At 46.1% G+C, this 27,965-nt stretch overlaps 1 protein-coding gene and 1 pseudogene across 1 annotated transcript; one reads left to right on the top strand and one right to left on the bottom strand.

Moving 5' to 3' along the window:
- Positions 1-843: 843 nt before the first annotated feature.
- On the bottom strand, positions 844-24,406 carry SPIC (Spi-C transcription factor). The gene is made up of 6 exons (XM_056119490.1): positions 24,269-24,406; positions 23,753-23,836; positions 10,508-10,601; positions 9,268-9,380; positions 3,933-4,041; positions 844-1,325 (listed from the first exon to the last, which is right to left on the bottom strand). The coding sequence occupies exons 1-6, from the start codon at positions 24,404-24,406 to the stop codon at positions 844-846; spliced, it is 1,020 nt and encodes a 339-aa protein (XP_055975465.1).
- Positions 16,809-16,903, top strand: LOC130029191 (uncharacterized; annotated as a pseudogene).
- Positions 24,407-27,965: the final 3,559 nt, after the last annotated feature.

Raw genomic sequence — 27,965 nt, 5'->3', positions numbered from 1 at the left:
CCTATGCCCTTCTCTAGGGCACAAATTTTCTTCACTATCTGACCTTCTCTCTCTCTCAAGTTCACATTCTCCTTAGAATTTAGCATGCTCTCACCATGGTGAGTCATATCAGCCAGAGCCAGGCACACACTCAGAATGAGTTCTCTCATACATGGGATACAAAGAAAGGTTGTAGGAGGCTATCAAATGCCCAAACACAGTAGAAACGAAGAACAGGAGAACTAAGTGGTCTTCAGTAGGGAGCTTGGCACTGGGGCAGGGGTTAGGGGATAAGTTAGGAAAACTAGGACAATGAGGGAGGGAGAAAGTGCCTCCCACAGAGGCAGTCTGGGGTTGCAGGGGCGGTTAAAGGGAAACTCAGGACATTGGTAGAGGGTAGTGGACACTGGTGAAGGAATAGTATTGAAACAATGTACCCCTGAAACTCAATCATAAGTACCTTTCTAACTTGGTAATCATGGTGATTCAATAAAAGAAAAAATTAGCACCTTCTGTTAATTTTTCATTTCATTTCATCATCCTGTTATTCGTTGATTGCCTCGAGCAGGCCCCAGTAACGTCTCTTTCATCCTAAAAAAATTATTTTTTACTTCACTTAAAAACACTTTCTTTTTAAAAAAATAAAAGCATCTCTACTTAGCATTGTTAGTCTAGAAGCAAGCAGCACATCGGCAATAGGGCAGGCAAGGACATTCGTCCTTTCCAATGGATTGGGTCATTTTAAAGTTTATCCCTGGCAGGATTTGTCTTCAACATAGAGGTTATGTGCCATTCACAAGATAGCAAGAATGCAGTTAGTTGATTACTTTTTCCTCCTCGATATTTGCTTTAAAGAGAAAACTCTTAAAATGTGTCAGCATCTCTGATCCCAGGAAATGAGGTCATATAAGGGTACACGGGGCAATTGGAATGATTTAGCTCGTGGTGACTGGCAGATGCATAATTATAATTTATGTTCCAGGGGTGGAAAGAGACATATTCCTGGTCAGGTTGGACATACTGTGAGTAGAGGAACTCCTTCTCCAGGATGTAAGACGGCGAGAGTCTGTGGAGAATAGTCTCGCTGAACTGGTAAGTCAGCTTTCTCCGGATTTTGGTGATTTCTCCCGTTCTCCCGTAATTCCTTAGGGCTCTGGCCATTTTCTGGTAAGTCATGGTTTTCCGGTTGCCTTTTCTTTTTCCCCACAGCTGGGCCAGTTTCTCTTTGTTTTTGGAGATAAACTGAAAGATGCCTTTGGTCTTATCTACCCACTGAATGCAAGACGCCATCTCGGGGTTACTCAGGGACTCGTGCAGATATTCAAACAGTCGGAGCTTCTTCCGGCCTGCAGGAGACAAACACAAGGTCATACTCCCCCCACTGCGGCTGGTCTAGGGGTGATGCCACATGGGGGCTGCCCTCTTCCCAGTCCCTCCCTCTCTGGAATGCAGGTCTGGCATCGTTTCCTGGGACAGTCACAGGCCTTTGGCCTTGAAGGCTTCAGCTGGAACCTTTCTCTGGGGAAGAAGCTATCAAGGAGATTCTGCCCTTCACATAGAAGGACTGAACTCATTTGTGGAACATAAAGTAACAGAATGGAGACTGACGCCTGAGGATAGTAGAGATAAGGACGAGGAGGATTCCTTCATGGCTTGGAAGCCATTGTCACATGCAGGGGGGGAAAGGTAGTTGAGATAGAAAAGGGACCACCAAGTAAAGGATGCTTGGACGGCTCGCTCAGGATGGGAGATGCATGCTGAAAGTATACAATGAACTGAACATGATGGCCACTTAGTACCTGTACTGAAAACCTTTATACCCAAAAGGAGAGAGAGACTAAAATGGAATGTGCCTGCCACAGAGGCCGGGGGGGGGGGGGGGTAAGAGAGGGAGGGGGGCTGGGGATACAGGGGGGATCGCAGGAGGGATACTGGGAACATTGGTGGTGGAGTGGTGGAGAATAGGCACTGGTGGAAGAATAAGTATTTGATCATTGTATGACTGAAATGTAATCACGAAAGTTTGTAAATCTGTAACTGTATTTCAGAGTGATACAAAAAAAGAAAAAGAAATAAAAAAAACAGATTCTGTCCTTTGTGGGAAGAAGAAAGGATGAAGACTCTTGATTTTTGTTGTTTATGGTTCGGGGGACATAGCCGGCAGTGCTCAGGGATTACTCCTGGCAGGTCTCAGGGAACCATATGGGTGCTGGAGACGGAACCGGGGTCAGCTGCATGTAACAGTCACCTTCCCCTCTGTATTCTCTCTCTCACTCCGGCTGTGAAGACTCTCTCTCCCTCCAGCCATGAACCTCCTATATACCATGTGATCTGCTTAACTTTTGTTTTAGTTTGGATTCACACCTGGCAGTGCTCAGAGGCAACTCCCAGCTCTGTGCTCTGGGGCTCACTTCTGGCTGTGCTCGAGTACCATACAGTGCCAGGCACCAAGTCCCAAGTCCTGCACGCAAAGCCAGCTTTAGTTATCACTCTAGCCTTTATCCTGCAGGAAGGAAGGAAGGAAGGAAGGAAGGAAATGGAAGGAAGAAACTCTGTGTCATTTTGACTGCTGCTGAACCATGCCAAAGGGCTCAGTGACCTTGCTGTAAAATAAATTGGTACTGTCCAAGAGTGTGCATCTTTCGCATATTGCCCTAATGTTAGAATAACTCGCAGACTAGTATGGAGGTTGTGTCTGTGATTTTATCTTTTCAGGTGTGACTAAATTTTGTCTTTGCCTAACAAAGAAATTGCGCTGGACCGATAGTACAGGGAGGAGACGTTTGCCTTGCACGCAGCTGACCCGGGTTCAATTCCTAGCATCCCATATGGTTCCCCGATCACTGTCAGGAGTGATTCCTGAGTGCATGAGCCAGTAGTAACCCCTGTGCATCACCGGGTGTGACCCAAAAAGAAAAAAAAAAAAAGAAACAAGGTGACAGCAGTCTTGTGATTTCTGAAGGGACCTGTACAGGCCCTGTCCTCACAGATCTGCCAGTCACTGCATTCTACTCCTGCCTTGAGGATTCTGGGTCCCACAGCACTTTGAATACTCTGAGGAATCATATCTTGCCTCAGTTATCATCCTTCCCAAAACCTCAAAGGTTTTCACAAGGATGATCTCTTATGCTATGTTATCTGAAAATTATAAATAAAGAAAGGGACTTACCAAAAGTCAAGGATTTAAATCACATATTTAAACAGCTCTCTGCCTCTTACCACTCCTTGATGTGACTATTCACATAAACTACAATGAATTCTCAGCTTTTTGAAATTGCCTTCCATTTTGAAATCTGTTTACATTTTTATTTTTAAGAAATGAAAGTATGGGGCTGGTGAGATATGGGTAGACACTTGCCTTGTATGTGGTTGACCTGGGTTTTGTCCCCAGCATCCCATAAGTTCCCCTTAGCAACCCCAGGAGTCATCCCTGAGCACTGCCAGATGTGACTCAAAAACAATACAAAACAAAACCAACAAACCAAGAAGAAAAATTAAAGAAAAAAAATGAAGAAATAAGGGTTATGTGCTAGTAGTGAAAGATTTAAATAGAAGCATAAAATGAAAGTTAAAGGTCCACCCTAGGGCAGGAAGGGAAGGAAGAAAGGGAGGGAGAGAGAGGGGAGGGAGGGAGGGAAGGAGGAAGGGAGGGAGGAAGGCAGGAGGGAAGCAGGAGGGAAGGAAGGAAGGAAGGAAGGAAGGAAGGAAGGAAGGAAGGAAGGAAGGAAGGAAGGGAGGGAGGAAGGAAGGAAGGGAGGAAGGAAGGAAGAGAAGGAGGGAGGGAGGGAGGAGGGAGAGAGAGGAAGGAGGGAGGGAAGGAGTGAGGGGGGGAGGGGAAGGAGGGGAGGGAGGGGGAGGGAGGGAGGGACAGAGGGAGGGAAGGAAGGAGCATTGTGTGGAAAAAAGAGAGGGAAGAAGGGGAGGGGAGGGGGGAGAATGAGGCGCCAACATACCTTTCCCTCCCTTTTGCTGGAAAACGGCAGGTTGTGCCAACTGGTGCTCAGGGCTGTCAGGCAGAGACTGGGGAATACTTCCGTCAAGGTAGAGGTCTGCAGTGCTGTTCTGTAGAAACAATGAAGCAAGACTTCAGGTGGGAATTTTTGCGTGAACGCTCAGTCGATGGATAACTCTGCCGGCTGCGTATCCCCCTAAGGCCGCTGGCTGCAGTCTATGCCATCTCCCGAGCAGAAGCAGCGTCACCCCATGGGGAGAGAGCACCAAGGGACGAGCACCAAGGACAGGGCTTAGAGAGTGTCCATAGCCTCCGTTCCCCTGAGAAAGAAGAAGGGGGTCCTTCTTCCCCCTAACAATGCCCAATGAGAAAGATCTGAAAGAATCATTTAAGGATACACTCGGGGCTGCAGAGAGGGCAGTGGGCAGCGTGCCTGCCTCCACGCAGCCAGCTCGGGTTTGATCCCTGGAACCCCAGAGGGCCCTCTGAGCGCTGCCAGGTGGAAGCCCTGAGCACATCCAGGTGCAACAAACTAAAAAGAAATATTTAATGATTTAGTCAGCAACCCCACTAAGAAATCTTAAGCTATCGTTTCATACATTCCTTCTTTCCTCCTCCTTCCCTTCCCTCTCCTCCCTCCTTACCCTCTCCTCCCCCTTTCCCTTTCCTCTCACCTCCCCTCCCCTTTCCCCTCCCCTCCCCTCCCCTCCCCTCCCCTTTTCTTTCCTTTCTTTTTTCTTTTTTTTTCTTGCTTTTTGAGTCACACCCAGCGATGCACAGGGGTCAGTCCTGGCTCTGCACTTAGGAATCACTCCTGGTGGTGCTCAGGGGACCACATGGGATGCTGAGAATTGAACCCGGGTCAGCCTCATGCAAGGCAAACACCCTACCCGCTGTGCTATTACTCTTGTCTATCCCCAGAACCTTCCAGTGGCTGCCCAGCAGGCAAGAAATCCCCCACCATGAGAATCATGTGAGAGGGGGTATGGTGCCACCAGCAGCTTAACCTGTACCAGTGAGGCGAGTGCATCAGCAGCCTGATGGCGCCTTCAGACTTCCAGATACCCCAAAATTGCTGCTGTGCCTTTGGCCAGACCCCAAAAACTTGGGGCAAAATTTACCAAGAAACAAAGTTTACCAAGAAAGTAAACAGCCAAAAGTTAAGTATGTGGGAAACACCCACAAACCACCTCCGGCTCAGCTATATAATTGGAGGCATGGCCTCTCTGGTTCCTGATTGAACTGCTTAATGGCCATGATCCCAGAGACTCAGAAACGAATCTTGGAAACCAGCGGCTTTAGGTAGTAATGCGTCCGGTCCCTGCAGTAGGTTACCGTTGCTGGGCCAACCCAGGTGGGAATAGGTTTCGTGCCTTGGCCTGTTCCCCCTGGTGGCCCAGTGGCCGCCATCCTTCAGAGGCCACTGGACAGTCAGGTTTGGGCCCCCAGTGACGAGACACACAGGGCCTCACGGGATGGGGGTGGAGCCGGGCTTGTCCTCCCCACCCCAACGAGACCCCAAGTCATTGCCCACGAATGGCCTCTCTGGCTCCTGATCAAGCTGCTTAACGGCCTTGATCCCAGAGACTCAAACAAATCTCAAAACCCAGTGGCTTTTGGCAGAAGTGCGTCCGGACCCCACAGTACATTACTGTCGCCGGGCCACCTCAGGGAGGAAAGGGTGTTGTCACTCCACCTGCTCCCTTTTGGCAGCTTGGTGGCTGTCATCCTCCAGAAGCCTTTGGACAGTCAGGCTTGGGCCCGCAGTGGCGAAACTTGTTGGGCCTCACAGGATGGGGGGGGAGCCGGACCTGTCCTCCCCTCCCCAACGAGACCCCAAGTCATCGCCCACGAATGACCTCTCTGGCTCCTGATCAAGCTGCTTAATGGCCTTGATCCCAGAGACTCAGAAACAAATCTTGAAACCCAGCGGCTTTTGGCAGAAATGTGTCCGGACCCTGCAGTAGGTTGCTATCGCCAGGCCACCCCAGGGGGGAAAGGGTGCTGTCCCTCCAACTGTTTCCCCCTGACCGCAAGTCATTGCCCACCAACGGCCTCTCTGGCTCCTGATCAAGCTGCTCAACGGCCATGATCCCAGACTCTCAGGAGCAAATCTCGAAACCCAGTGGCTTTTGGCAGAAATCCCTCCAGATTTTAGTGTTAAAATTTTGGAATTTCAAAACCACATGGCCCTACTGCAGCCACGCGACATCATATGTTATTCACAACCAGCAATAGAACACAAATTGTCTATTGTTGCCTTTTCAGCAGATCTGAGTGTTGGGGTAAAATCTCAAATAACAATGGTGGGTCTGGTGTCGAAATATTGAATGTGATCAAAGTAAAGAGAGAGTAATGTGGAAATTATCTGCCCCACAGGTGGGGGGAGGGTGTGGGATGGGGGTATACTAGGGTTTTTGGTGGTGGAGAATGGGCACTGGTGAAGGTACGAGTGTTTCATTGTATGACCGAGACTTAGACCCAAAAGCTTTGTAACTGCTCTCACAGTGATTCAATAAATAAAATTATAAAAAATGAAAAAAAAAATTAAGGTGGAGTTCATGCACAATTCAACCAGCTAATCAGTGGCTGAATAAATAGCAATACTACTACAAAAAAAAAAAGAATCATGTGAGAAATATGAGAGGGGGGCAACGCAAGTGGAAATAAGGGTACTAGATCTAGCAAATAAAAATACTGGATCCTGGAGCTGGAGCCATAGTACAGCGGATAGGGCATCTGCCTTGCATATGGCCGATGCGAGTTCAATCCCCAGCATCCCATATGGTACCCTGAGCACCACCAGGGGTAATTCCTGAGTGCAGGGCCAGGAGTAACCCCTGTGCATCACTGAGTGTGGCCCAAAAAGCCAAAAAAAAAAAAAACACTGGCTCTCCATGGGGCTAGGGATATAGTACAGCAGGTAGATTATTTGTCTTGTATGTTGCAGACCTGGGTTCAGTCCCCAACACTCCATGTGGTCACCGAGTCTGTCAGGAGTGATCCCTGAGTACAGGAGCCAGGAGTAAGCCCTGAGCACTGAGTGTGGTGTATGTGTGTGTGTGTGTGTGTGTGTGTGTGTGTGTGTGTGCGCACGCATACACCAGTAAGGTCCACACTTACTGGACCTCCAGAGAGTTAGTCCAAGGGATGAGGGTCTGAATTACAAGGAAGAGAAATAGTGAAAGAACACGTGGAAGGACTGGAGAGTGAGTACAATGAGTAGGGCACTTGCCTTGCTCACAGCTTCCATCCCCAGCATCCATATGGATCCTGGAGAAACGCCAGGAGTAATTCTGAGAGTCATCCCTGAGCATCATTGGGTGTGGCTCCAAAACCCAAACAAATAAATAAATAAATGGACACATTGAGATAGAGAGATGGTGCAATGAGATGAAAGAGAGTATACGGTTTCCTCTCATGGGCCAGAGATAGAGTGTGGGGTAAGGGACTTCGCAATGCAGTCAACACTGGTTCCAATTCCCAGATCTGCATATAGCTGCACCAAGCACTGCCAGGGGTCACTCCTGAGTACTGAGCCAGGATGAGCCCCTGACCACTGCTGGGTGTGGCCCTCAAACAAACAAACACCTATTTGTAATGCCTACAGTAGTATCATGGTCATGGGAATGTGGCACATACCATACATGCATGGGACCTCAGGCCTGGGTGTGAGCCCTTGCTCTGCAAAAAAAAATATTTTTATAATAATAAAGGAATGGAGCAAAAAAAAAATCATGAATAGACAGAATCCATACAAGAAGCTCCGAGTTAGGAGAAGACATAAAGCAGGTTGATATAATCAGGGTTTCTCGGCACTTGGAGAGATGGTTAAAGAGCTTGGTTTGAAAGAAAAAACAAAAGAGCTTGGTTTGCATCTTACTAACCCTCGTTTGACTGGGAGGGGCGGTGTTTATCAGAGCAACAGTACAGCAGGTAGGACACTTGCCTTGCAGACAGACATCCACGTTCAATCCCCAGCAGTACATATGGCTCCCTGAGCCCTCCAGAAGTGATTCCTGAGCACAGAGTCAGAGTAAGCCCTAAGCACCTCTGGATGTGGCAATGATAATAATAATAATAATTAATAATAATAATAACAGCTTGAGTCTCCAGGACCACATATAGTCCCCTGTGCATCACCAAATGTCCTTCCTAAGTACAGAGCCAAAAATAGTCCCTGAGCACTGCTGGTTGCTGCCACCAACAAAGAGGAACCCCAGAAAAACAAAACAAAACAAAAAAGTGAAAAAGAGAGAACACTGGCCTTGCATACGGCCAACTGTGGTTTGTGGCCAATCTCTAGCTCTGCTCAAGGGATTACATGCAGTGCCAGAGAACCTTTGGGTGTGGCCAACCCACACACTGTTCCAAAGAACAGCCCAAGATTTTAGGCCCTGGATGCAACTCAGCCACAAAGCACTTCCTTTGATGTGTGATGCTCAGAAATTGATCTCCTGTACCACAAAATTCACTCTTTCAGCAAACTCTATCATCCTTCTCCCTCCTCCTCCTCTTCTCCTCCTCCTCCTCCTCCTTCTCCTCCTCTTCCTCCTCCCCCTCTTCCTCCTCCTCTTCCTCCTCCTCCTCTTCCTCCTCCTCCTCTTCCTCCCCCTCCTCCTCTTCCTCCCCCTCCTCCTCTTCCTCCTCCTCCTCTTCCTCCTCCTCCTCTTCCTCCTCCTCCTCTTCCTCCCCCTCCTCCTCTTCCTCCTCCTCCTCTTCCTCCCCCTTCTCCTCTTCCTCATCCTCCCCCTCCTCCTCTTCCTCCTCCTTTCCCTCCTCCTCCTCCTCTCCTCCTCCTCCTCTCCTTCTTCCTCCTCTTCCTTCTCCATCTCCTCCTCCCCTTCCTCCTCCTCCCCTTCCTCCCCCTCCTCCCTCTCCCCTTCCCCTCCCCTCCCCCCTCCCCTCCCCCTCCCCCTCCCCCTCCTCCTCCCCTTCCTCCTCCTCCTCCTCCTCCTCCTCCAAAATTTTAGGTAGAACCAGTACAGAGAAAGTTTGGGCCTTTGCCCCATGACTTTGGGGAAAGTCAGAGCATTTTTTGAACTGGGTGAGAGAGGGAGCAACAGTAATAGAACAAAAGATGAAAAGTTACCCTTTAACACCTTTGGAAGCAGAGTGAAGAGCAGTTTTCTCTTCGCCAGTTTTGCAGATATTCCGGGGGGACTATCAACTTCGCACCACCCACCCCAGTGCGCCGCATGTCCCGCCAGGGCTGGCCTAGCTGGGCTTGCACCAGTGGACACCAAACGGACCGCCCGTGTGAGTTGGACATTTATGTGCCCTTTATGGAGGGATGGAGGGATGGCCTCGTGGAAGTGAAAAATGGTACTACTCACGAGCACTGTTCTCCAAGTGTGACAAGGCTCCTCTGCGGGCGATATGGGGTAGAAGCTGGGATTTCCTCGCACGTGTGAGTGGTGGTTGAGGAGAGCCAAGTAGTTTTTGTATTCTGGTTGCAGAGAAAGAAACCCAAGATTAGCTTATGTTTGTGTGTGAGTTAATGTTTATATGCTTATATGTGCGATTGCTCACTCATTTTCTTATCATTTCCAATTTTTCCAACGACCCCCTCAAGCCTGCCCCTTTAGTAGGTTCTGAATAATTTATTTTATATTGCTTTTTATAAATAATTCGCTAAAAATGATCAAAAAAAGTTTTCTTAGAAGAAAGTGTGTGAAGATTGTTGTATTTTACCAGGGACCCCTTAAGTTAAGCCTTTGTATAAGAGATTATTAACAGGGCTGGAGCGGGCAGGGCATTTGCTGCCGATGTGGGTTCAATTCCCAGCATCCCATATGGTCCCCCTAGCACTGCCAGGAGTGATTCCTGAGTGCAGAGCCAGGAGTAACCTGAGCATCGATGGGTGTGAACCCTCCCTCCCCCCCAAAAAAAGCTCGCTCGCTCGAGCGGGCCCAGTAACGTCTCCATTGGAGACTTTGTTGTTACTGTGTCTGGCATATCGAATACGTCACGGGGAGCTTGCCAGGCTCTGCCGTGCGGGCGAGATACTCTCGGTAGCTTGCCGGGCTGAGAGAGATTATTAACATGTTGTTACAGGTTATATCTTGTATGTTTATATTTTGTTAATCAAGATTGTTTGCCTTCTACTTTACATCCCATCCAATGTGGTGTGCTGCTCCTGGTTTACAATTGAGTAGAATTCGATGTTTCTCATTTCTAACCCATTTTCTGTGCTCTTTGCAAGCTGAGATCTCATGATTTCTTTTATCTGGGAACTGTCCAAATTACCCATGATAGAGGTCAGAGATGATAATACAGTGGATAGGGCACTTGCCTTGTATATGGTCAATCTGGGCTCAAGCCTCAGCAAGGGTCCTCCAAGCCCTTCCAAGAGTGATCCCAGAGTGCAGAGTCAGTTCTGACCCCTAAATCTGAAATACTCTGTATAAGCTCAATAGGTAGCTCCTCTTGACAGAAATTTAGAAGAAAAAAAAATCAGTTCTAGATGTTTGGGGTGAAAATGGTCTTGTGTGTCCTGGCCCTTGTTCTTAGAAAGGCCGGGAAGACCAACAACTCACATTTGGTTGACCAATGAGAAAGGAATGAAATCTTCACCTGGGGAGTATTGGAGATCTGCAGCTGAATGTTGCTTCAGTACTTCAAAAGCATCTTCGAATGCTTGACCCAGTTTGTCTTGTTCTACGCAAGCCTGTAAAAACAGTGGCACAAATGTCAAGCTGTGAAATAGCCACTTGAGGAATTTTCTGAACATAAAATGTTTTCTCTACCAAGGCTCTGTGGCTCTGCCTAAGTCTGGGGTGCAAGGAGGGTCGGGCTGAAGTGTACCCTAAGAATCAGAGCCACATTCCTGCCCTTCACCCACTAGATGCCAGCGCATGTCTACAGTAGTGACATCTGTCTCACTGGAGCCAGCTTGCCAAGGCTGATGTTTAAGGGCAGGGCTTTCAGTGACTTGGCCTGGGCAGGTCCAGAGATTTCCTGCCTGTCCTAGCTGATAATAAGCTGATAATAAGCATTCCCAACTCAACAAGAGACCCAGGTTAAATATATATATATATATATATATATATATATATATATATATATATCTCTGATTTTGAGACCTGTGCTCATTCTATTGTAAAGGTAAGGTAAAGGTAAAGACCCTCCCGTTGATCGTCGATTTGCTCGAGCGGGCCCAGTAACGTCTCCATTGGAGACTTTGTTGTTACTGTGTTTGGCATATCAAATACTCTTGGTAGCTTGCCGGGCACTCCGAGAGGGGCAGAGGAATCGAACTCGGGTCGGCCATGTTGGCTGCGTGTAAGGCGAACGCCCTACCACTGTGCTATCGCTCCAGCCATTCTATTGTATAGTGATTAATTTTTTGAGGGGGAGGGGTGTTTTAGGAACAAATAAGCCCCAACTGTGCTGAGGGCTTACTCTTGGCTCTGAGATCAGGGATCTCTCCAGGCTCTGGGAACCACATGGGGTGCCGGGGGTCTTTCCACTTTATTTTCAAGTGATAACTGTGCAGTTTCTTGCTAAAGCTTTATAAGAATTTTGGAGTCAGGGACCAGAGCAGTAGTACCATGGGTAGGGTGCTTGCCTTGGGCACAGCTGACCCAGTTTCAATCCCTGGCTCCTTATATGGTTCCCCAAACTTGCCAGGAGTAATTCCTGGGTAAAGAGGTAGAAGTACCCTTGAGCATCGTCAGTTGTGGTTCAAATACAAAACAAAAATAAACAATAACAAAAAGAATATTGGAGCCAGGGAGATAGTAGAGCATGCAGGGGGCTTGCCTTGACCACAACTGACCTGCATTGCATTTAGTACCTTGAGCCCCACCAAAGGTCATCCCTGAGATGAGTGAGAAGTAAGCCCTGAGTATTGCCCTCCTTCTTTCAAAACAGAAGTCATTAAAATATATTAAACTAATAAATATAAAAACTAAAGTGCTCAGGGCTGAAGCAGAGTACAGTGGGTAGGTATTTGCCTTGCTCAAAGTCATTCGTGTTTGATCCCTGGCATCCTACATGGTCCCTCCAGCGTGCCTGGAGTGATCCCTGACCACATGCCAGGAAAGTCCTTCCCTGAATACCACCAGGCGTGACCTCCTCCCAAAATTAATAAAATAAACTTGAAGTGGTCTCAGGGGTCTTGGGGCCCTTTGGTAGTGGTGAGGTAACAATGTCCATCAAGACCATGAATGCCAACACCCTTGTAAACACATTCATTGACTTCACTATAATAAATTAAAAATTGATAAATTTTAAAAGCTGAAAAAAGAATGCTTTTCATTTCAAAAGCATATGTTCCAAAATCTATAGTTTGGCAGGAGACATAGTATAGCAGGTGGGGTACTTCCTTGCATGCCATCTTCTGGGTTCAATCCCTGGCACCCTTGGGTCCTGGGGTGATTCTTGAGCAGAGCCAGGAGTGAGCCCTGAGCACAGCTAGGTGTAGCCCCCAAACAAACAGACAAACAAAAAGACTTGCAATGTAACTGTTTTTTTAAATACTTATTCTGATACAAATATTTTATTTTCAAAATAGTCAAAATTTTGAAATATCAACTCACCATGCTTCACATATAAATTGGCAATTCTGAAAAAAAAAAGAATATATTAAACCAAAGTTAAATACAGTCTAATTTACCTTAGAATTAATACATTCTATTAAATATATTTTCTGTTATCATCAAAAATATCTGAATTATTTGATGAACACACATTTTTATAAAATTTCCTATGGATATTTTTTTCTTTTTCTACTATTGCAAAATTTTAATGTCAGGATAGCTATAGTGTTAAATACCAATAAGTACTTAATTAATAAAGGACTATAGAATAACTCAGGTAGGGCTGGAGTGATAGTTCAGTGGGTAGGGCACTTGCTTTGCACATAGTCAACCCAATTTTGATCCCTGGCACCCCTTTAGGCACCTCCTAAGCAAAGTGCATCATAGAGATCCAAGTGCAAAGCCAGGAATAAGCTCTAAGGAGACTTATCTCAACTACCTCAAACTTCTAAGTACTTAAAAATTCTGAAAATCAAAATCCTTATCTTAGTATAGCTCTATATTTATATTTACTATCAATTTAATTTTTTTTTTTCCGTAGAGGGGCCGGAGAGATAGTACTGGGCATAGGGCACTTGCATTGCAAGTGGCTGACCAGGGTTTGGTGCCAGGAGTCCCATATGGTTCTCCAAGTTCTGCCAGAAAGGAGCCCTTGAGCACAGTGCCAGGAGTAAGCCCTGAGCACCACTGGGTGTGGCCCCAAAACTATATTTTTAAAAATTGGTAGAACTTTAATTTAAAAACCACTTAAAAGGTAAACAAATAGAATAGACAAAATATGCTCTTTTTAATTTATTTTTATTTTGAGGTGCTGGGAACCAAACCTGGGACTTTACACATACAAGACAGGTGCTCAACCACTTAGCGACGTCCCCAGTTCCGAGTGAACATTTTAGTTAAAAAATATTTGGGTGGACTAGAGAGATAGCACAGCAGGTAGGGCGTTTGCCTTGCATGCGGCCGACCCGGGTTCGATTCCCAGCATCCCATATGGTCCCCTGAGCACTGCCAGGAGTAACTCCTGAGTGCAGAGCTAGGAGTAAACCCTGCGCAATGCCAGGTGTGACCCAAAAAGCGAAAAAAAAAATTTGGGTGTGTCACAATAACTCAATAATTTATTTTATTTTTTGGTTTGGGCCACAACTGGCAGTTCTCGGGATAACTTCTGGCTCTGCACACAGGAATCACTCCTGGTGAGCTCAAGGGGTCGTATGGAATGCTGAGGAAATAACCCAGGTTAGCTGCATACAAGGCTTAGCTAGTACCTTACCCAGTCTACTATCTCTCTGGCCTCTAGCTCAATAATTTAATGAGAATTTTTCCCCCTCTAATGAATTATAAATTTACGTTACAAATAACATTTTCCCTATGAAACCATCTGCTTCAACTCTAGAGTTCTAAGAAACTTTGCCTATGGTTTTACAGGATCTACTCCCTCTCTGTATGTAATACAGCTTTTGCTGTAAATAAGTAATTATCGCACAGAGCCTCACTTTTTTCTCCATGTTTGCTACACACAGAAAGCAAATCCTGACTAGAAGGCTCAGGAGGTTCAACACTTCATCATTTCATTTAGCATACAAGAGACTACACAAGTTTCACATAGCACGTAGGGCATTTGCCTTGCACGCGGCCGACTCGGGTTTGATTCCTCCATCCCTCTCATCCTTCTCAGAGAGCCCAGCAAGCTATCGAGAGCATCCCACCCCATGGTAGAGCCTGGCAAGCTCCCTGTGGCATATTCGATATGCCAAAAACAGTAACAACAAATCTCACAATAGAGACATTACTGGTGCCTGCTTGAGCAAATCGATGAACAACGGGAGAACAGTGGTATTTTACAGTGTTATTCTCCAATGAACTTGATTATAATATGCTCTTATCAGATCATCATATTAAGCACCTTCAATAATGCAGCATTATATGTGAATTATCTCAGTAAATCTGGGGAGAGTTTTCAGTAAATCAGTATCCCGATAAGATATATTAAGAAAAATGGTAAAAACTTGAAAGAGGCAAGTTTATAAATCATTTTCTGATTTGACAGATGTACGTGGCATTTAATGATTATCAACAGCCTATATATTTCAAAGGCCCTATTACTGCATTGCGCCAGCTCAAACACAAAAGCTAATACCTGTATATGTACTTTGAATAAAATAATTCAATGAAGGTACTCTATTGGACCCCAATATCCCCTACAACTATGACAACGCTTTGAAGTCACAAACCCGACGGGGATACGAAGTTTGAAAGAGTCAGTGACTCCAACTGTTAATTTCTGTCTTATACCAGAGAACAGGTAGCCAAAGAGAAACACAACAGTCCAAAGGAGAAAACGAACAGTTATCAAGGACGTTGTAGAAACGCAATCAAGCACTTACCCATAAAGCTGCACCACCCTTTCTGCTTGGTTAAGATCAGACTCCCTGAGACAGAGCTGTCAAGAGCTCACTGGCAGAGCCGCGTTAAATAGCTGTTTTTAAGGAAGTGCTACAAAAGGGGATTTTTGTTAAAAGATACAGTGCCTTCATAATTTCGCAGGGCTGGGCCTGCAGGCACCAGGGGCTATTATTTTGAAGAAGCCCTTGAACAGTTTGTATCCTATGGGCCAAAAGCATTAGCAGAAACCCCAAGGAATAGCCTTGTCCCTGCCCGCTTACTTGCCCACCAGTAGTCCCTGACCGTGCAGTTCCAGTCTTTTCTTACTCCTTATTGTCTTCCTGATCTGGACTATTTTTTTTGAAATTTTATCATTTTGTGTATAACTGGTGGTGGTGTTCAGAGGCTGCTACAGATTCCGGACTTTGGGATTGTTCCTGGGTACTTTCCCACCCGTAAAGCAGCACTCAGCCCACTTGAGTTATCTCTGTTCCTCCCTTGTCTGGGTTCTTTTGCCAGGTGGACAGAGGTGGAGGCACACCTGGGCTGTGCTCGGGACTTACTCCTGGTTCTGTGCTCACGCATCACTTCTGGCACTTGGGGGGGGGGGGGAGGTCATATGCAGTGCCAGGAATTGAACAGGGTCTCCCCAATGCAAGGCAAACGCCTCAGCTCTGCGCAATCTCTCTAGCTCCGTTGGCTTTTAGCAGTCCTCACTCTGGTCCTCTGGCATTCTCAAACTGATCTCTGCTGTTAATCCACCATACTCATACAGTTCTTCACGAATAAGCTACTTGGAAATCCACAGAACTAGTTGCTTGCTCTCCCGTTTCATTCCAGCTTTATTGGGGGAGAGGAGGAAGTAGAATCTACTAGAGGCTCCATTAGAGAGACTACCAGTTTGGACATTTGGAGGACGTTTAGCAGTCCTACCTGCGGGGCACAGATTCCCTTATTTAGCCTAGTTGTTTGTTCGGGATGTTTTGGTGGCTCTGTTGGACATTGTGGAAATTATAGAGCTCTTCTTCCTCCTACAAAATTTCCCTTCCAATCCATCCATCCATCTCCATGAATATGCCCATTTGCCCAAGCCACCTTACCTGTCCATCAGCACTCACTCAGTCTAGTATCCGAATAACCAGGTGGAGGTGAGCCTCCCGTCTGCATCACTGTTGACGGCAAGCTGTCATTTAAAACTGTCATATTTGGCCAGGGGGAAACCCGCCTATGAATTTCTTGTAAATCATGTGGGTGGAGAAAGAGATTATCTTGTTTTGTGTCTTTGGGATCTGAGCTCACCTTTGATATGGGACTATTATTCTAGACCAACTAAGCCTTTTAAAACTCATTTGTTATGCAAATACAGAGTTTTTTCTCCCCCTCCCTTTCTGAAATGTTAATATTTCAAAGGCAAGTTTTGCTAATCACTGGTAAAGGTAAAGGTAAAGGCCCTCCCGTTGATCGTCGATTTGCTCGAGCGGGCCCAGTAACGTCTCCATTGGAGACTTTGTTGTTACTGTGTCTGGCATATCGAATACTCTCGGTAGCTTGCCGGGCTCTCCGAGAGGGGCGGAGGAATCGAACTCGGGCCGGCCATGTTGGCCGCGTGTAAGGCGAACGCCCTACCCGCTGTGCTATCGCTCCAGCCCAGAAAATTGCTCAATCCCCTCTTCCATTGTCATGGTCACAGTCCTCCCATTGTTCATCGATTTGCTCGAGCCGGCCCAGTAACGTCTCCATCGTGAGACTTATTGTTACTGTGTTTGGCATATCGAGTATGTCACAGGTAGCTTGCCAGGCTCTGCCGTGCGGGCGAGATACTCTCGGTAGCTTGCCGGGCTCTCCAAGAGGGGCAGAGGAATTGAACTCAGGTTGGCCAAGTTGGCTGCGTGCAAGGCAAACGCCTACCAGCTGTGCTATCGCTTCTCTGTATCGTTCTAATTTTAGTATATGTGCTCGCTTCGGCAGCACATATACTAAAATTGGAACGATACAGAGAAGATTAGCATGGCTAATCACTGATGCTGATGAAATTTCTTTCTTTCTTTTTTTTTTTTTTGGCTTTTTGGGTCACACCCGGCGATGCTCAGGGGTTACTCCTGGCTTTGCACTCAGGAATCACTCCTGGGGGTGCTCGGGGGACCATATGGGATGCTGGGAATCGAACCTGGGTCGACCCGAGTGCAAGGGAAACGCCCTACGCGCTGTGCTATTGCTCCAGCCCTTCTTTCTTTCTTTCTTTCTTTCTTTCTTTCTTTCTTTCTTTCTTTTTTTTGATGGTGCTCTGGGCTTACTCCTGCCTCTGTACTCTGTACTCTAATTTCTGGGGGTGTTCCTGGGACCTGATAGGGTGCTGACAGTCGAACCCTAGTCATTTACTTGCAAGATAAGAGCACCAGCCACTGTCCTGTCTTCCTGGCCCTTACTGCTGAACATCTAATCTTCTCTGTGTACGAACCTTCTGATAGCCTTTTAATTCCCTTTGTTCTATTCATTTAATTCATCTAGATACTACTGAGTTCTTTCCAATGAACACCACCTGCGTCCAGCATAAAAGATTAGATAACGTGGTCACGATCCTCCCGTTGTTCATCGATTTGCTCGAGCAGGCCCAGTAACGTCTCCATTTTGGGACTTCTTGTTACTGTGTTTGGCATATTGAATACATCATGGGTAGCTTACCAGGCTTTGCCGTGCGGGCGAGATACTTTTGGTAGCTTGCCAGGCTCTCCGAGAGGGGCGGAGGAATCGAACCCGGCTTGGCCGGCCGGCTGCACGCAAGACAAACAAGTGCTAATAAAATAATATGAGAGGGGCCAGAGAGAACATGGGATTAATATACTTGCCATGTATGTGGCTGACAGTGCTCTGATCTTCAGCACCTTATTATTAAAGATCTAAAGGCTGTGATGTTAGTGCCCCGAATACACATACACAGAGCATCGAGAAGAGAAGTAGACACCAATATTTCCTTCAATTTCAGAACTCAACTGAATAACTAGCTAAGGGCTTTTTGTTGTTTGGTTTGGTTTGGGGTGGGGGGTGGGGTCACACCCAGAAGTGCTCAGGATTTATTCCTGGCTCTGAGCTCAGGGATCACTCCTGGAAGGCCCAGCAGTGATCAGCTGTGTGCAAGGCAAGCTCCTTACCCACTATTCTATTACTCCCAGCCCTAGCTAAGGGCTTTAAAGGCAGGATATATGGACAAAGTTTTCTTTGCAGAGGTTCGTTATCCTCAGTGATGACTGAGATTGTGTTGTTTGGCTTGGTTTCTGGGCCACACGGGAAATGTTCAGGGTTCACTCCTGGCTTTGAGCTCAGGGATCACTCCTGGTGGCACTCAGGGGACCATGTGGGGGACAGGGGATTGAACCCGGGTAAGCCAAGTGCAAGGCACACATCCTCCGACGTATATTATCTCTCCCAATTTGGATTATTTTAGAAAAAAAATTTGTGGACTGGAGCAATAATACAGCTGGTGGTGTGATTGCTTTGCATGCAGACAACCCAGGTTCAATTCCCCGCATCCTATTTGGTCCTCTGTGTCCCGCCAGAAGTATCCCTAAGCACAGAGACAAGAGTAAGCACCAAGTATGCCGTGTATGGCCCCAAAATTTATCAAAACAAAAAGAAAATATCTTTTGTTTGCTTTTGTTTTGTTCTGTTTGGGGGTCACTCCTGGCAGTGTCTGATGGACAGTATGGGATGCTGAAGATCGAACCCAGATTGGCTGTGTACAAGGCAAACACCTTGCTCACTGTACTATCTCTCTGGCCCCTATTTTAGAAAGTCTTAAACGACAAATAAACTGTTTTCTAAAATATGGAGTGTCCAGCTTTGGGTGAAAGGTAGCATTTTCTGAGAATAAGGAACTGAGAGATGCCCAACTCAAGCTTTTGTCATTGACTGCAATTTATATTAAATAATTCAATTGTTTAGGTAGGGGATTAAAGAACTAAGCTTGACTGGTACCTAATCAAGATCAAGTACTATCCTGAAAATCTAATAAGCAAATGAAAATTTGCAACTAGGAAGAAGGTGCTAAAATTTTTGTCAGGTGTGAGTATGAGAATTTTTAGAATTAGATTCTGAAACAACTGTATAGAGAAGTGACCAGTAAGAAAATGATAGCTGGGGATGATGAATGGTCACTCTGGACAAGAGCTGAATGCTGAAAGCAGGTAAAGAGATATGCATGATAATCTCTCCATACCTATATTGTGAACCATAATGCCCAGAAGGATAGAGATAGAGATAGATAGAGAGAGAGAGAGAGAGAGAGAGACAGAGAGAGAGACAGAGAGAGAGAAGAAAAGTACAAAAGTATAAAAGTACAAATGTATGTAACAGCAGAGTGGGTGTAGGAGTGGGGGGACGGGTGCGGAGGGTGATGGGAGGGAAAATGGGGATATTGGTGATAGGAAATGTACACTGGTGAACAGATGGGTATTGGGACATTATATGACTGAAACCCAATCATAAACAACCTTGTAACTGCACATCTCACCGTGATTCAATTAAAAAAAAAAAGATTATGAAACGGTAAACTCACCCTCATTTTAATAATTACTAAAATACTGACACTAGATTATTCTTTAAAATTTAATTATTTATTTATTGGGGGTGAGGTGGGGTCATACTCCTGGAAGGGCTTATTCCTGGCTCTGCACTCTGGGATTACTCCTGGCGGGCTTGGGGGTTTACATAGGGTATCAGAGATCAAACCTGGATCAGCCACTTGCAAAGTAAATGTCCTACCCGCTGTATTATTGCTCCTGCCCCTTTGAAATTTGTTGAGACTCTTTTGCATTAAGATAGTTCAACACCGTATCTATCTTTAATGAATCTTCATGGGAACTAATGCATATTTTACATTACACATTAACGTAATTAATTGCAATATTATTTAAATCTTGCCCTATTTTACAATTGTTTTTGATTACATGTTTCAGTAATTGTAGACCATGGACACTGTAGCACTGTCCTCCAATTGTTCATCGATTTGCCCAAGCTGGCACCAGTAACATCTCCATTGTGAGACTTGTTGTTACTGGTTTTGGCATATCAAATACGCCACAGGGAGCTTGCCAGGCTCTGCCGTGTGGGTGGGATACTCTCGGTAGCTTGCTGGGCTCTCCGAGAGGAATGGAGGAATCGAACCCGGGTCCGCCATGTGCAAGGCAAGTGCCCTACCCGCTGTGCTATCATCTAAAAAAGTCTTCTTCAGCTCTAATTGTGGATTTGTCTCTCTACCATTAGCTCTCTTAATGTTTGCTTCATGTACTTTTTAAGCTCTATTAAAAGGGTTGTTGACATGCTGTTGAATATTTTTTTGTTTTTGGTTTTTGTTTGGGGGGTCACATCTGGTGGTGCTCAGGGTTTTCTCCTGGCTCTGCTCTCAGGGATAATTCCTGAAGGTGCTCCTGGGTCCCTATATATCACCCCTGGTTGGCTCCAGGGACCAATATGGAGTATTGGGGATCGAACTAAAGTCTGCCACATGCAAGGCAAGCAAACTATCTGCTATTCAATCTTTTCAGTCCCACCTCAGAAAACTTTTTGTTCTTGATAAACTTACTTGTTTATAATAAAATTGGTATTTCTGATAATCCTTTTGGTAATCCTAAACTCCGCTTGGGCATACACCATATCACCTTTTCATATTTTTAAAGTCCAGCTATACAGGTACTCTGTCTGCATATTTTTAATATGCACTGATACAACTAGTCTGTGTCTGCATATTTCAAGAGTGTCTCTTGGGCTAGGGAGATGGCTCAGAGGGTTGGAGTAAATGCTTCACATGCAGGAGCCCTCAGTGTAAGCCTTGTTATAAGTCTACATTATAAGTCCATTTATATTATAATAAAAAATCCATTTTATTAAAAAAATCCATTATAAGTCCAATTATATGGTCTCCCAAATACTTCTGGAAGCCACCCGTAAGCAGTGAGAGGAGTAAGATGCAAAAATCTAGAGAAAAAAAAAATAATGTATTTCTTTAGGCTGGAAATGTAGCTCATTAATTGGTAGGGTATTTGCAAGCGAGAGTTTGATCCCCTAAACCACAAATGCTGTACCTGTTGGAATTGGAGCCGTTCAGCTTTGTTGCCCAGAGCTGGGCCTCTGTGCCCGTCCACGCAGATCAGGTGTTGAAAACCTGCTGTCTAGGGGCTGTTTCTAGCTGCGCGTGCCCAGAGAGGAACCCAGGCCCTTGGGGCGGGCTGTACCTGTTGGAATTGGAGCCGTTCAGCTTTGTTGCCCCTTGCACGCGGCCGACCCGGGTTCCATTCTCAGCATCCCATGTGGTCCCCTGAGCACCGCCAGGGATAATTCCTGAGTGCAGAGCCAGGAGTGACCCTGTGCCTTGCTGGGTGTGACCCAAAAAGAAAAAAAAAAAGTGCCTGTGAAGAAGTCTCGCCGGGGTGAGGAGGTATATGGGGACATTGGTGGAGAGATGTTGACAACTGGTGAACAGGTAGGTGTAGGAAAATAAGCCTAAAGCTCAACTCCAATAACTGTACATCCTAGTGCCTAAATTAAAAAAATTAATTAAATTGAAAAGAGTTAGTATGTGGATTTTGCTTTCTGAGGACTGAGGGAACTCCAAATATCCTCCCTATTAATTAGTAACAATTCTAGCTTTAAAAAAATACATTAAATGCATTTTTTTAAAGTTGGGGGGGGCGAGAAAAAGGAGAGAGATAACAAAGGGGAATGCCCTGCCACAGAGGCAGGGTAGGGTGAGGGGATGGGGGAGTGGGAGGGATACTGGGATCAGTGGTGGTGGAGAATGGGCACTGATGAAAGGATGGGTATTCAATCATTGTATAACTGAAACCCAAGCACGAAAATTTGTAAATCTATAACTATATCATATATGGTGTTTCACTAATAAAAATCTAAAAAAAAAAAAAAGATAAAATAAAAAAAATGTTGGGGGCGAAGAGTGCTGGAAGAGAGGGTTGTTTTTTGGTTCTTTGGTTTTTTGCAACCTGCAGTGCTATTTTCTAATGACCACCAGGCTCTCCCTGGTGCTGGCAGTGTGAGGACATGAAGTGCCAGGAGCTGAACGTGGGGCCTGGTGCAGGAAAACTATGTGTTCATATCCCGTGGGGCTCAGTCTCTTAGGGACCACATGGTAACTGTAGATCCAACCTGGGCCTGGAATGTAAGCACGGACTCCAGCCTGTTGAGCTCTCTCCCCCAGCTTCTGATTTTTATTTTAAATCTGATGATTTCTTGGGGGATGGAATGATAGCACAGCAGGGAGGGCATTTGCCTTGCAGGTGACTGACCGGGATTCTATCTCCGGAATCCTAAATGGTCCCCTGAGCTTGCCAGGAGTAATTCCTGAGCACAGAGCCGGGAGTAAACCCTGAGCATCCCCAGGTGGTACCCAAAAACTTAAAATAAAAAATTGATGATCTCTGTCTTTTAGTGTTAAGTTCACTTTAACATACTAATATTGGTTAGATTTAAGGTGATGCTCAGAGTTTCCTCCTGGCTCTGTGCACAGGAATCACTGATGGAGTTCGGGTCAGCTATGTAAAAGCAAGTGCCTCACCCACTGTACTATCTCTGTGGCCTCTGTCATTTCTTTTTCATGATTATTCCAGGATTATTCCAGGGATCGCAATAGTGGTCTTACTTTCTATCTACTTTAATCTATTTATTACCCACCTTATACAAAATCTTCCCAAAGTGGAAAACATATATTTCACCATGTGAGGGGACTCTGGAACAATTAGAGGTGGGGATGACGGTAGACCTAGATATACTTGGACTGTGCTTTTTGTTTCTTTTTTAAATTTTTTTTGGGGGGGTGAGGAGGAACATATTCAATGATGTTCAGGGTTTTGAGAGGGGTTGTGGTGGGGGAGGTTGGCTTGGTTTTGAATTTATTTTAGTTTTTGGTTCACACCCAGCTGTGTTCAAGACTTAACTCCTTGCTCTGTGCTCAAGAATCACACTCCTGGAGGGATTTGGGAGTCCAATGGGATGCTGAGAATTGAACCCAGGTTGGCTGCATGCAAGGCAAGCACCTGACCTGCTATACTATTGCTCTACTCTTTATTCCACCTTTGAGCTTGAGGCTCTGTCCCATGCTGGGGATCAAACCTGGGTCACTAGCTTTCAAAGCAAATGCTCAACCTGTTGAATATCTTTACTGGGGTGAATGTGTGTGTGGGGGGAGGTCCGGGGAGAGAGGGGTGTGGGGGCATTGCTTTCTACTTGTTCACTTAAAGAAAGATTTCAAGGGGAAGAGTGCTGTACATTTTTTTTTTCCTGAAAAGATAATGGGAGACCAAATGAATTTGGGAATCTCTGTATTATAAGAACTTTATAAGAATATAATTCTAGGAGCTGGAGAGACAGCACAACAGGCAGGGCTCTTGCTTTGTAGTGATCTGACCTGGGCTTGTTCCCTGATATCCCATATGGCTTCGCAAGCACTGTCAGGGGTAATTCCTGAGTACAGAGTCAGAAGCACCCCTGAGCATTGCGGAGTGTGCTCTCCTCACCCCCCAATACCACACAAACACAAAGAGAGAGAATAGAATTGCATTTACATCACCTGCCTTGCTCTGTGCGACTCCTCGCGTATTTGTTTCTCTATGTGCTATTCTAAACAATATCCATTATCCTAATCAATATCCAGCCTTGCAATAACACTGTGGGGTGGTATTATTATCCCTGAGCCCTAAATGTGGCTCCATCTTTTTTCTCAGTCCTCTTGTCCAGTATTTTGAACGGTCCTGGCCTGGACCACACACTTCACCAAGGTCAGTGTCGGATATGTAATGATCCCCATTTCACAGATGAAAGAGGGTAAATGTCCTATCAAAGGTCACCCAGTTAATCCTCTCAGGGGTGAAGGTTCTGGATCCAGTTTTACCTGACCCCTACTCAGATCTTTCAGTCCCAGCTTGGATTCCTTATCTATGCAGTGAATAAGGACAATTCGATAAAGGACTTGTGTCTGTGGGCAATTGGGAGGTTTTTTGTGAGATACGGAAAAAGTGTCTAAACACTCACTAGGTTGGTAGTGAAGTCACCAAAACATCCCCAATTTACTAACAGACAAGCAGTAGAGCTTGAACTCCTCCCCCTGCCTCCCTTTGCCAGATCTGAGGCCTCTTCCTGTGATTCCTGGGCACTGCACAATCTTTGATGACTGCCAATACACTATAGGAGTCTCCTAACTCCTGCCGGAGGCCAGAGAGAGGCCAAAGGGTTAAGAGATTTGACCTGCATGGAGGCAGCTTTGGCTGATCCCTGGCAGTGGGTGTGGCCCCCAAGCCCAACTAAGAAATTCCCACTAGTGTATTTTACCAATGAACAAAATTTCTGCTCTGGGACTAGTTAGAAAAAGCAGCTCCGGGGAGGAGGGCCAGGCGGCAGAGCCTCTGACCTCAGGTGTACCTGACTGCATTTTAGTGGGCAGAGTCCCCTTCACCTCAAAGCTCGTTCTTGACAGATCCGCATCTGTTGGGGCCAAAGAGAGGGCTGATTCGCATGCAGACGGCTGTGGTTCATTTCTTGGCACCATGTGGATCCTCGGATCCACTGCCAGGAGGCCTGAGTTCAGAGCCAGAAAATAGCCCCCAACATTGCCGCATATAGTCCCAAAACAACAACAAAAAAATGTCATCCTGAACCCAAAGGGTAAGTTATGCCCCTTGGCTTCAGGTTAGAAATCTATAGGAATAGAAGCTTCTAATCCAGTTCACTGGACTGGTAGAAGGAGGAATGATTCCACCCTCTTTTTCTTTTTGTTTGTTGAGGGGATTGCTCAGGGGCCAGTACCCAGGGTTTCAGGGTCCATTCAGATGACCAGGGCTGACAGTTTTGTTTAGTTTTGCAGGGGCAGAGGGGTTTGGGTTGGGGGCCACATTCAGGGTATTCAGGGCTTACTTCTGACTCTGAGCTCAGAGATCACTCCTGGTGCACAGGGACCATATTCAGTGCCAGGGATTGGTCCAGGGTGAGCATTGTGCAAAGAAAGTTCCTTAACCCCTAAAATCTCTCAGCCTACACAGTTCTTCCCTTTTCAGGGGAGTGGGGTCATGGTGGTGGTGTTGGGGCACATGCAACAGTGCTCAGGGATAACTCCTAACTCTGTGCTCAGAGATCACTCCTGGGGGTGTTTAGGGAAACCTATGTGGTGGGAGGGGATCAGTCTCATGCAAAGCAACTGCCTTAATCCCTGTTCTGTCTCCCAGATCCTGGACCAATCAGTTCAACGCCCAGGCCTAACCATCTGGTGTGACTCAGGGGCCGGTCCTGCGATCACACCTCATGCATGCCAGGCTGGTGCCCCTTGCCCCTGAACTATCTTCCCAGTTCCCCTACCCCTTCCTTTTCCTGGGAGCTTCAAGTCTAGTTTCACTTTCTGGGTCGTTTGGGTCTTTGCTTGCTTGCTTTTACCTGGAGATACTCAGCATTTACTCCTCACCCTTCACTAAAGAATCATTCCTGGAGGGGCCTCCAGGGACCATATGGGATGCCGGGGATCAACCCATGTCAACCGCATGCAAGAATCGAGCCCCTCATTTTATACTTCACTATGAAAACAGGCTTGCATTTGGTTCTGCTTCATCTGCAGGAGCTCTTGAATAAATAGAATATATTTTTTTAAGAAAAGCAGAATAGTTTTCATTGAAAGAAATTTACTTAGGGGCTGGAGCGAGCACAGTGGGTAGGGCATTTGCCTTACATGTGGCTGACCCAGGTTGGATTCCCTGAACCCCATATGGTCCCCAGAGCACTGCCAGGAGTAATTCCTGAACGCAAAGCCAGGAGTAACTCCTGAGCATTGCCAAGTGTGACCCACAAAGCAAAAAATAAAAAAAAAAAAGAAATTTACTTAGAAATATGTGAGGAGAGGAAAAGAGGAGCAAGGTATGTTCAAGAAAGACCAAAGAACAAGGGCTTTTCCCCAGAGTGGGAAAAAAACGGGAGAGAGAGAGAGAGAGAGAGACAGAGACAGAGAGACAGAGAGACACAGAGAGACAGAGAGACACAGAGACAGAAACAGAGACAGAGACAGAGACAGAGAGACAGAGACAGAGACAGAGAGACAGAGACAGAGACAGAGAGCGACAGAGGAAGACAGACAGAAACAGAGACAGAGGAGAGAGAGACAGAGAGAGAGGAGAAGGGAGAGAGAGGAGAGGAGAGAGAGAGTTATTCAATTAGAGCACAGACTGGGAAGAGCCTAGGGGCTGGAATGATGGTATAGAGGGTAGGTTGCTTGCCTTGCATGCAGCCAACCCAGTTTCGATTATTGGAATCCAGATGATCTCCTGAGCACAGAGTGAGGAGGAAGTCCTGAGCACTGCTGGATGTGACCCAATGCAAATAAAAATAAAAAAGCAAGACTGTATAGAATATTTTTTATTTTATTCATTAACTTGGTTGTATTGGGGATTGAGCATATGCCAGACTGGCATTTTATTACCGAATTATATCACTATGCCTCTAACATAGTTTTTTGTTTTAACTAGTAGTATCTTATTCTCATTCATATGCTTAGTTCTTAGAATCCTTTTTGTTTGTTTGATTGTTTGTTTATTTCTGTTTGTGGCCACACCTGGATGAGTTTAGGCTTACCCCAGATTCTGCGCCCAGAGATCACTCCTGGCAGGGCTCGGAGGTCTATATAGAGTGCTGGTTGGGGTCTATATTGAACCCTGGTGGGTCACATGCAAGACAAGCACTCTACCCACTGTACTCTCATTCCAACCCCTCAAATTCTTATTTTTATTTTTATAGTCACTTTATCTAAGTACTAACCAGGCCCGACCCTGCTTAGCTTCCAAGATCAGATGAGATCGGGCGCATTCAGGGTGGTATGGGCCAGAGCGATAGCACAGTGGTAGGGCGTTTGCCTTGCACGCAGCCAACATGGCCGACCTGAGTTCGATTCCTCCGCCCCTCTCGGAGAGCCTGGCAAGCTATCTGTGATGTATTTGATATGCCAAACATAGTAACAACACAGTCTCCAATGGAGACGTTACTGGGCCCTCTCGAGCAAATCGATGAACAACGGGAGGGCAGTGACAGTGACAGTGACAGTCACTTTATAGACAAGTAATCAAAAGTTCTGAATGAAGGTGACCATGGTTGTGACTTAATGGCAGAGCTCACGTGTTTAATCCCCAGCACTGCAGAGACAAAACAAAGTGAAATGAGGCACCAATTGAATGGTTAGAAGTTTGATGGGCGTCAGAGAGAACTGTTCAATACTCATCTCTACTGCGCACTAACCAGGTAACTTTCAGAAAGTTAGTTTCTGGGGGGACTGGAGCAATAGCACAGCGGGTAGGGCATTTGCCTTCATGCGGCCAACCCGGGTTCGAATCCCAACATCCCATATGGTCCCCTGAGCATCGCCAGGAGTAATTCCTGAGTACAGAACTAGTAGTAACCCCTGAGCATCGCCAGGAGTGACCCAAAAAGTAAAAAAAATTTTAAAAAAAGGTTAGTTTCTACCAAAAACCCATTAGCAGGGCTCAGGGAGAAAACTCAAGAGGTGATAAACTTGTTGCAGGGGCGATAGCACAGCGGGCAGGGCCTTTGCTTTGCATGCGGCCAACTGGGGTTCAATCTCCAGCATCCCATATGGTTCCCCAAGCACTGCCAGGAGTAATTCCTGAACATTGCTGAGTGTGACCTCAAAAGCAAAAAAAAATAATAAAATATGAGGTGATGAACTTATGAGGCCTTAAATTTGCTCCACGGCATGATCCCCAACACCACAAGCCCTCCATCCGGTACTACCAAGTGTCACTTGAGTGTCACTTGGCGGGGGGGGGGGGGGGGGGGAGGGGCAGCACTGTTGGGTGTGGCCCTACACAAGAAAAGTCTCCATCAGTGGAGCAACGACCTTCCCATGGAGAAGCAGCACCTCATTCCTACTGAAGTCAGCAGTTTAACTGGGGGAAGGAGAATGGGGTGAGAAGGCTCTGGTGTTCAAAGCTCTAGGAGGGACCAGAACTTACACTTACCTTGTATGCATTCATTCAATGTCTAGCACACGGTGCCCTGAGCCCCACCAATGACTCAGTGTCCCCTACTACCTCCCTAGTAAATATCAATAAGAAATT

The sequence above is a fragment of the Sorex fumeus genome, unplaced genomic scaffold (assembly GCF_029834395.1).
Source record: "Sorex fumeus unplaced genomic scaffold, SorFum_2.1 ptg000003l, whole genome shotgun sequence".
NCBI lineage: Eukaryota > Metazoa > Chordata > Mammalia > Eulipotyphla > Soricidae > Sorex > Sorex fumeus.
The sequence above is the reverse complement of the archived record's forward strand: the minus strand, read 5'-3'. Positions and strand labels throughout refer to the sequence as shown.

Bases quoted from the DNA above. Each gene is read 5' to 3' on its own strand.
- SPIC (XM_056119490.1), bottom strand. From the start codon at position 24,406: ATGGTGCCAAGAAATGAACCACAGCCGTCTGCATGCGAATCAGCCCTC. The intron at 23,837-24,268 runs GTCAGAGGCTCT...AATTGCCCACAG, and splicing joins TGCAGTCAGGTACACCTGAG to ACACAAGTCCTTTATCGAAT. The intron at 1,326-3,932 runs GTATGTTGGCGC...TGTCTCCTGCAG, and splicing joins CCAGCAAAAGGGAGGGAAAG to GCCGGAAGAAGCTCCGACTG.